The 10,339-nt window shown below is 42.9% G+C and overlaps 1 protein-coding gene across 1 annotated transcript; it reads right to left on the bottom strand.

The window, feature by feature from the left end:
• Positions 1-1,063: 1,063 nt before the first annotated feature.
• Positions 1,064-10,009, bottom strand: LOC137318112 (ecto-ADP-ribosyltransferase 5-like). Its single transcript, XM_067981087.1, has 3 exons — positions 9,926-10,009; positions 8,234-8,910; positions 1,064-1,174 (listed from the first exon to the last, which is right to left on the bottom strand). The coding sequence occupies exons 2-3, from the start codon at positions 8,846-8,848 to the stop codon at positions 1,064-1,066; spliced, it is 726 nt and encodes a 241-aa protein (XP_067837188.1). The 5' UTR covers positions 8,849-8,910; positions 9,926-10,009.
• Between the last annotated feature and the right edge of the window lie 330 nt (positions 10,010-10,339).

Below are 10,339 nucleotides of genomic sequence, written 5' to 3'. Positions count from 1 at the left end.
TTGGGACATTAGATTTCACTTTCAGCCCCTATTCCAGTTTAGACTGAGGTTCCCTCTCCTTACCGCTACATAAAGATGGTTCTTGTAAAAACTCACAGGTCGGCGACGATATTTCATGCCCTTTGTGGCATTTAACGCCAACATTGACCGTGGGTTTCGACAGTTTCGAAAGTTCATTGGCCGAGTGACTCCTGACAAATAAGGACATTCCCCCTTAAGTAAGAAACGTGTCAGTGATGAAGTGAACTTTAATATTGGAATAGAATATTTGATCAACGAGTTTAATATCACTGTGCGAGGGCGGGAATTCAATTCTACCGTGTAATTGACAGGAAAATCCACCCGTTTTAGGGAAAGATTCGATCGTTTAGGACTCCTGGTCAATTTACTTTTTCCTCGGAGATTTGATGAACACGATGATTATTCTCCAGGGTTTCACCATCTTTGAGTGTTAACTGTCGTTGCGTGGTTTTACCTTCTTTTTCTGATATCTCGTTAATGAGAAATAGCTGCAGGCTGCTCAGCAACTTTAAATCAAGCTGTTCTTTGTTGTCACTGAATGCATCATGGGGAATCTGACTGCTAGTAATCTGAATCAGCGAACGGTGAAACTGGTAAGAATTTATAATAACCTTAATATTCGGGATATTGCTGGCCAGGACCTGCAATCAACACTCTCAGATATTGAGATTGAATAATCCGCTCTGTGTTTTTGTGTACAGACAGTAACATGCAATAACCTCTGCCCTTTTACCAACTGTTATTTTTACGGGGCATCCGCAGTGCGAGGCTGTGTATCGGAGCTCCGTCTGGTACCACTGGAGACCTGGGTTTGAGAACGTTGCTCGGTGCAAAGGCATCAGGTGAAAACTTGAGATAATTTAATAAAACTTTGTCACCTGCCAGTTGCTGTACCTCGGATCAAATTCGTTCCCAATTTATCCTGCAGTGTATGGTTACAGATTGGAAGATGTTGAGGGGAGGCTGCTCCCGGGACGGGTCAAATCCGCTGTTCACACTGCAGCATGTGTAATATCATCAGATATCTTTGAATGTGTCCACTTTACTCTTCACAACACCGTGTTACACCTAGAATACAGACAGCGTTAAGTCCGCTCGATCTGGACACGCTTTCTGTGATTGATGAGCACCACAGATATTGATTGTTCTGTTGGTTTAAATTTATTCTGCATTTATTGGCTTGCAATGAGTTTTATTTTGAACAGCAGGATTGTATTTTTATCGCAGTGCCTTGCATCTATCGGATGTATGTAGGAGTCCAACCAGTAGCTTTAATGGGAAATTGAAAGGTAAGGGCCCGTGAAGAGTAGAGATCCAAGTGTAAATGGATAACCCCTCTGCTGAAAGGTGGCTCATCGAATCATCACTCCAGAGGCTAAAAGCTGCGCCCCAGGGATGGAAGGAGGTTGAATCTATGACGCCGTTGGTAAAGACAAGGTCCTGTAAGCTCTGAATGTAATTATTCACACGTGGTCTTGAGCTTTATAGTAAACGGGTTATTCAAAGTTATTAACTTTAACTATCTTAGGAAGTACTCTTAAACTAATCACACCAATTTATAACCACAGACTCTGGTCGATGTTGTAGTCAATGCTCATCATCCTTTGGTGTTGATTTACTGCGATACATGGAAATGCTTTTTCAACCGTTGCTACTTAACCTTGTTATGTAACTCTGCCCGTAGTTATTTGCTACTCAATTGCTACATAACTCTGATGACATGTGTTTATGTCTATTAATCGTCCATGTGCCCAAATTTTACTGTAAGTTGTGATTTGTTACAGTGAAATAGTGTTTAGTGTATGACTTTGACCTGGCTTCTTCCTTGATGGTTTGGGAAGAAAGAGTTTGAGGATAACCTAATCGAGGGTTAGTAAATTACATTTATTTTGATCCAAACTGGGTTAAACGCAAGACAGTTCGATAACCGAATCAGGCAACATTCACCCTGTGATATTGTTCCCTTGCTCATTAGTATAGTGGACACGTGCAATAGCTACAATGGTGTGTGTATTTATATCTCTTTATATAGAGAGAGAGATAGATATATGGATAGATATAGATATGATTTTGTGTAGTTAAATCCTTTGGTGCTGAATGTTTAAATAGAGCAGGACGGATATCAGGGCAGTAAGCTCTTAAAACCATGAACTTGCAGGAGAGGCAGCCTTAGAATTCGACCTTCTGACCGGATTATATGAAAAATCTAAAAGATGAAAGACCAAACAATCTTGACTTAGTTAGGGATGGGACTCTTATCCGATGCTGGGACGTCGGAAAACAATGAAACCTCAAAGGCTGGTCCAGGACACCTGGCCTGGAATTTGGAGGAGTCAAAGAAGGTCTGGGGGACCATGGATTCCCAGCTTTGACGCAAAGGCAGGATCAGATAAGATGAGGCAAAACAGTCTTAAGCCCCCGTGTAAGGTGATGTTTGGTTCAGGCCAGAGGTGGGACACAATTTGTTTGTGCAGACCCCTGAAAGGTGGAAGATAGTGGGCAAGCAAATAACTCGAGGCACCATTGGACACCTTGACTTTTATGATAGACTACAATAGGACAAGGGCCCATGGAAATAGCTAACATTGTGTCCACCCCCAAAAAGGGATATAAAAAGAGCACCCTGCCTTGATATCAGATTGTAGAGACTTAGTAGGAGTAACGTAACTTTGACAAACGATCCGGATGAATAGAAGAGGCTCCAGGCGGAGCAGGACTGAAGAAGAGGTATCCAAGAGGTCACCCCAGGCGGGGCAGAAGACGTGTGAATCGACGAAGATACCCCAGGCAGGTTTGGAAAGCGCGCTTTCTTCAAGACTCCTGGGCAGACACGACTCGACGCATTGAGGAATTGGTGACATCGCTTGCTCTGAGTTCTAAACCACTGCGTGTGTTGGTCCTTTCATGAATTTAAATAAAGCACCTTTTTACTAAATTGGAGTCATGTCAATTACCGACAACTGGACATAAAATCTTAGACCTTCCACATTGTCCCATCAAACACTCCTAGGGCAGGTACATGGTTAGATGCAGACTAAAGCTCCCTCTACACTGTCCCATAAAACACTCCCAGGGCAGGTACACTACGGGTTAGATACAGAGTAAAGCTCCCTCGTCACTGTCCCATCAAACACTCCCAGGGCAGGTACAGGGTTAGATAGAGAGTAAAGCTCCCTCTGCACTTCCACATCCAGCACTCCCAGCTCAGCTACAGCACGTGTCAAATATATTTCAGAGCTCTCTCGACATTCTCCTTACAATGCCTCTCCACATTATAGCTTCCGAATTAAGCACAGTAAGTTTAAATGCAGACTGAAACCAATAACCATTTCGTGCATGAATCCCAATATCTGACCAGCACCCCTTAATATAAAAGTCTAATCTCTCCGTACCCACTGGACACTGAGCGGATCGATACTTCACCAAAAGCGTTTGCGATGAGTGCCTTTGAAACAGAACACAAAGTTAAATTATTTCGCTATTCACCCACGACGTGTTGGGAGCCAAGGTCGGTTAAGGATTGTTTTGCTCTAATCATAAACTGACCTTTGACGGCGAGTCTTGTTTGGAGAGACCAAGGGGCCGATTTTCTTGTTATTGTAAACCAGGTAGTCTGTGCGCTGCGCACACAGAGGAAAATCGGGCGGTGAGAACCACACATTCATTTCAGAGTCCGCCCGATTTTTATCCTGCAGATCATCCAATCCACCCAGTCTTATTAGAAAAAAACCAGCCCGGTTATCACTCCTCCCAGAGCACATCTAAGTAGAAGTTATCGGTGTTTTTATATAAGTTTGTTATAAAGGCACTGATTAAAGTGAACATTTACCTCGCCTACATTGATAAACGTACATCTGCTGAAATAAAGCTGCTGACTAAATCGCTATTCATGTGGTTTCAATAGGAATACGAGCTACACATGTGACCTTGCAATGTAAAATGTCCCTGTTCCCAAAAGCTGGATAACGCAATATCCTCTGCCAGTAAACAGGCTCGTCCCTCATTCCCTTGTCTTCATCGTTATCATTAGGTACAGTACAATCGAACTCCATTGTTAAAGTTCATTGCAAGACCATGGTTTGCTCACTTCATAGATCCCCATTCCATAGACACTATTTACATATAACCCATAAGAATTCAAACTAATCTCACCTCCCTGCTCGCTCCCAAAAGTCCTAGTTCTTTCTCTGCTTCAAATGTTTACCAACTCTTTTCTTAAAATATACAATGGTATTTGCCTCAGATATTTCTTGTGAAACAGCATTCACTGCTTGACATGTTCACAGAGGAGGTCACTTCATAGCAGATACAGCGATGGAGAAGAAGGACTGGACACGGCAGACCTGCTATAAAGGTGGGAGAGGAGCAGCAAAAACGTGCAGGCGCCCGGGGACATTTTCTTAGCAAATCCGTTTGATAAAAGACTACTTGTTCCAAGAATGATGAATCGGACAGGGCAGCCACGAAATTCCCTGGCAGGGGGATTACACAAGCTGGGCGAGAGCTATGAGCAAGATATCAGAAGGAGTGGGCGATTTAATAACGAGAAGATTGGACAGACTGATTCAAAACCATGAAAGGCAACCCTTGAATAGTGTGTTTTCTCCCAGGTGTCACTGTGATGGGCAAAATGGACCAAATGCAGAAGGTCTTGGAAAGGAACGGTGTTCATATCAGAAGTGACATAGGGAGGAATAGTATTCACCTCCTGTAAAATGGGGTCCATAAATTATATCAACACATTGGACCTTAAAGGGAGGACGTTTCGTAAACCAGCTTTAATTCTGTGATCCATATCTGCATCTTGAAGATGGCAGAACGTTTTTGTGGAGATACCTGTCAGATCCGGGGAAGGAAGCACTTTTGGCAAAGCAGATCAGTTTCAGTTTCTGGACGAGTATCAGAAACTTACCCAGGTAACACTGTGTGAAGATAACACCGAGACTGGAAGGAGCTAAAACTCACGTTAGGCAAAAATGTGAAGTGCAGAAACCGAGGGATCTGGAGTAAGAGAGATAGAAAAGAGCATTCATTGCTTCACATGTCCATAAGCACTTACCGTCATGCGTGCAAAATCGCCAATAATCTGAATATAAGGGATATAGTAACGATTGTGAAAGTGACAATAATAAATTTACTGCAGTACAAAGGGATCTTGGGGTCCTAGTGCCAGAAAATAAAAAAGTTAGTATGCAGGTGCAGCAGGTGATCAAGAAGGCCAACGGAATGTTGGCTTTTATTGCTAGGGGGATATAATATAATAACAGGGAGGTATTGCTGCAGTTATATAAGGTATTGGTGAGACCGCACCTGGAATACTGCATACAGTTTTGGTGTTCATAATTAAGAGATACTTGCTCTCGAGGCAGTGCAAAAAAGGTTCACTCGGTTAATCCCGGGGATGAGGGGGCGGACGTATGAGGAGAGGTTGAGTAGATTGGGACTCTACTCATTGTAGTTCAGAAGAATGAGAGGCGATCTTATTGAAACATATAAGATTGTGAAGGGGTTTGATCGGGTGGATGCGGTAATGATGTTCCCAAGGATGGGTGAAACTAGAACTTGGGGGCATAATCTTAGAATAAGGGGCTGCTCTTTCAAAACTGAGATGAGGAGAAACTTCTTCACTCAGAGGGTAGTTGGTCTGTGGAATTTGCTGCCCCAGGAAGCTGTGGAAGCTACATCATTAAATAAATTTAAAACAGAAATCGACAGTTTCCTAGAAGTAAAGGGAATTAGGGGTTATGGGAAGCGGGCAGGAAATTGAACATGAATTTAGATTTGAGGTTAGGATCAGATTAGCCATGATGTTAATGAATGGCGGAGCAGGCTCGAGGGGCCGATTGGCCTACTCCTGCTCCTATTTCTTATGTTCTTATGTTCTTATGTAAAATTTACAACAATTTTGATACATTTTGATTAATTCAGTTAAATATTAAGAACACGGAAATGGCACATTGGTGTTCAACTTTCAAACATTCATGTTTATTCGATATTATAAATTTGTTCCGTGTTAATTTTATTCGACTGTTTCAGCTGTACAATTTTGGATATCACTGAGAATTAATTGACATTTTCAGTCAGTTATTAATTGCTGTGCTGATATGTCCTCTGTTGTTTCTGAACAGTCCATACATGTGACTTACAGTTAATAATCAAACATTGAGATTCGGCCTAAGGAACAAACTCTTTGAAATTCAGAGCAAGAGGAGAGGTGGGACCGATTAAGAACCAAATTGGAGACCTACTCATGAAGGCAGAGAGCATGGCTGAGGTACTAAATGAGTTCTTTGCACCTGTCTTTACCAAGGAAGAAGATACTGCCAAATTCACAGTAAAAGAGGAGGTAGTTGAGGTACTGGATAGGCTAAAAATTGATAAAGTGGACGTACGAGAAAGGCTAGCTGTACTTAAAGTAGATAAATCACCCGGTCCGAATGGGATGCATCTTAGATTGCTGAGGGAATTAAGGGTGGAAATTGTGGAGGTACTGGCCATAATCTTCCAAACAAACATACATAAGGGGGTGGTGCCGGAGGACTGGAGAATTACAAATGTTACGCACTTGTTCAAAAAAGGGTGTAACGATAAACCGAGCAACTACAGGGCAGTCAGTTTCACCTCGGTGGTTGGGAAACTTTTAGAAACAATACTCCGCAACAAAATTAACAGTGACTTGGACAAGTGGGGATTAATTAAGGAAAATCAGCACGGATTTGGTAAAGTCAAATCGTGTTGAACTAAGTTGATTGAGATTTTTGACGAGGTAACAGAGAGGGCAACACGGTTGATGCGGTGCATATGGACTTCGAAAAGGTGTTTGATAAAGTGCCTCATAATAGGCTAGTCAGCAAAGTTGAAGCCCACGGAATAAAAGGGACAGTGGCAGCATGGATACAGAATTGGCCAAGTGACAGGAAACAGAGTGTAATGGTGAACTGTTATTTTTCTTATTTGAGGAAGGTACAGAGTAGTGTTTCCCAGGGGTCAGAACTAGGACCACTGCTTTTCTTGATATGTATTAAGGATTTGGACTTGGGTGTACAGGGCACAATTACTAAATTTGCAGATGAAACAAAACTTGGAGATGCAGAGAACAGTGAGGCGGATAATAGCAGACTTCAAGAGGATATAGACATGCTGGTGGAATGGGTGGACACGTGGCAGATGAAATTTAACGCAGAGAAGTGTGAACTGATGCATTTTGGTAGGAAGAATGAGGAGGGGCAATATAAACTAAAGGGCACAACTCTAAAGGCGTACAGGAACAATGGGACCAGGGGTATATGTGCACAAATCTTTGAAGGTTGCAGGGCAAGTTGAGAAAACGGTTAAGAAAGCATTCGGAATGATGGGTTTTATCAATAGAGGCATCGAGTACAAAGGCAAGGAGGTTATGTTGAACCTTTATAAAACACTGGTTCAGCCCCAACTGTCTATTGTGTCCAATTCTGGGCACCGCACTTTTGGAAGGATGTCAAGATCTCAGAGACTTTAGTTACGTGGATAGACTGGAGAAGAAGGAGTTGTTCTCCTTCGAGCAGAGAAGTTTGAGAGGAGATTTCATAGAGGTGTTCAAAATCATGAAGGGTTCAGACAGAGTCGCTGGAGAAAAACTGTTCCCATTGGCGGAAGGGTCAAGACCCAGATGATACAGGTTTAAGGTGATTGGGAAAAGAACCAAAGGCGGCATGAGGAAAAACTTTTTTACACAGCGAATTGTTATGATCTGGAATGCACTGTCCGCGGGGGTGGTGGTGGCAGATTCAATCGTGGCTTTCGAAATATAATTGGATAAAGACTTGAAAAAAAATAATTGCAGGGCGGAGGAGTGGGACAAGCAGGTTTGCTCTTGCAGAGAGCCGGCACGGACTCAAAGGGCCGAATGGCCTCCTTCTGTGCTGTGACCATTGTAGAATTATTAGTTGCGGGCTGAAGCGACAGTTATTCATCAACAAACCATTTTACCCTTTGTTACGAAAGTTTAGTGCAAGTTACAGCGAGGTGCAGGAATTTACTAACATTTTACACCGAGATGGAAACCAGCGCTGCCAGAATCCACAATCCCCCTAATGCTGAAATACGAGCCCCCCCCCCCCCCCCGCACCCCACTCCGCACCAACACTAGCTTCCCATATTCGCCCAATTCCACCTTAACATTGGTTCCCTGCAACCCGTCCCCCGTGAGTTCAATCTTAGTGCCATGTTCCATTTGAGATATCCTTCCGACTCGAAACATCTCGTAAGGTAGAATCAGAATCTCCTTTTCATGAGGTTCACTCGAGCAGTTATAGATTGGGGTACCGTAATCTGTGGTTATCTCAAATATCGTGTTAATGTTTTTGCTCTTGTCAATGAAGCCAAGAGCAACCTGTTCATCAAGAGAAGAAGAAGCAAAGTATCCAAATCGGACCGTTGCTCCCTTTATAGACTTAACCAGCTTGCCAATCCCTCTGTAAGTGTGATATGTTGTATTGCCGGAAACGACTCTTAGTTTTTGGAGGGCAGTGGATAGAAGATAATGAAAACTTTTGAAGTTGAAACTCTTATCGTAGATTGAGTCGGTAGCTCCGTACCGCCTAACGGCTTCATTGAACATGCTGTGGAACCCGTTTCCCTTCGGGTCCTGCAGAGTATAGGCATAAACCGCTAACATGTGCTCTCTTTTCAGTCCACTCGGTACTTTGCATTTCATGTTTTTTTCTGCAATCTTCCAAACTTCATCAAACTTTTGACTTCTATTTCTCTCTGCCTGGATGTAGTTAATGGCGATTTCATCCGATTCCGGACTCTGGGTGAATATGTAAGCTGCAGAGTTTGGTGCCATGTCCAGATGGATGACATTTTTCTCGTTCTTTCAGCTGACGCTGACAGCACGATTGTCCTGGCCTGTAAAACAAAGCAGGAATGTGACCAATCTACATCAACACTTTATAGAGACATTTAGAATATGACCCAAACTGCGGGACACCGTCCAAGTTACAAAGAGAAAGGAAGAACGTGAGGTAAATGGGAACCAAACAACAAGGTTTGGTCGTATAAACCTTAAGATATTTGCGAGAAGAAAAGATGATGTTGGTCAGGGGGAAATTTCTGGATTTTCTGCCTGGGCGGAGAGCAGACAGGGAATTTTAGCAGTGAGAATAAGGCGCTGGTTATAGAACCTTCCCGATTTTCCTTCCATTAAATTAAAGGGAAGGTCAATCAGCTGGGCTCTTTTCCCTGCCTGGATTCGCCCGCCAGATTATCGGTCCGTTTTCCGTTCTCGAGGAATTTTGAAGAATGCGAGGTGATCTTATTGAAACATATAAGATCCTGAGGGGACTAGATGTGGTGGATGCTGAGTGGATGTTTTCCCTGGTGGGAGAGACTAGAACTAGGGGTCTCCCAATGAAGAAGGAGATGAGGAGAAACCATTTCTATCAGAGGATCGTGAGTCTGTGGAACTCCCTTCACCAGAGAGCGGTGGAGGCAGGGTAATTGAATATTTTTAAGGCTAAGTTAGACAGATTCCTGATTTACAAGGGAGTCAAAGGTTACAGTCGGTTGACGGAAAAGTAGGGTTGAGGTCACAATCAGATCATCCAAGATCTTATCAAATGGCAGAGCAGGCTCGAGGGGCCGAATAGCCTGCTCTTAATTCGTATGTTCGTATGTTAAAGCCCTGACGGTGAAGGCAGACATCTATACCCAGATGTTCCACAGATGTGAGTTCCACGAAAAGGTTGTCCAGTTACATCAGTGCGGTGCGTTTTCCTTCCAATACAATGAGGATTGTTGGTATCCATCCCTCAAGGTTTGAAAAACAAGGATATTTGATGAAAAGAAAATCAACAGAATAAAGAGCATTGGATACAAACATCGAGATTTTTAATCTGCTTTAACGAAGGATGTAGATACTTACAATTAGAACACAGGACAATAAGCAGAGTAAGAACGAAAGAGTGCATTGTTTCTGCCTTCCGTTCCCCGTCCGTCCAGGTGAACTCACTCCTGTCCCTCTGATCAGTGTCTCTTCAGGATCTGGCCTTTTATTCTGAAGAAGTGTAGCAGAATTTGTAAAGTTAACATGTGGCCCAGTAACACTGAAACTGAAACGAGTTGTCCTTGGTTCGATACGAGTGGGATCGAATTTACTGATTAATATGCCTATTCGGTAAATAATTTCGCGAATACTGCGTCCGACCTTCAGATTGCTGGATTTATAGCTGATGCATTAAAGTCCGTCAACAAACTGTGAATTCTATATCTAATAAAACAATATAATTCACTTAGAATTGGCCTTGTGCACATCTTAGGTCGTTTAATCCGAGACCCC

Source organism: Heptranchias perlo, unplaced genomic scaffold (assembly GCF_035084215.1).
Source record: "Heptranchias perlo isolate sHepPer1 unplaced genomic scaffold, sHepPer1.hap1 HAP1_SCAFFOLD_65, whole genome shotgun sequence".
NCBI lineage: Eukaryota > Metazoa > Chordata > Chondrichthyes > Hexanchiformes > Hexanchidae > Heptranchias > Heptranchias perlo.
Note: the sequence above shows the minus strand (reverse complement) of the source record. Positions and strands in the feature narration are given on the sequence as shown.

Excerpts from the sequence above, each read along its gene's own strand:
- LOC137318112 (XM_067981087.1), bottom strand. The coding sequence starts at position 8,848 with ATGGCACCAAACTCTGCAGCTTACATATTCACCCAGAGTCCGGAATCG. Across the intron at positions 1,175-8,233 it reads GAGTCGGAAGGATATCTCAA|CAACAGAACAATCAATATCT; the intron begins ATGGAACATGGC and ends ATAAATTTAAAC.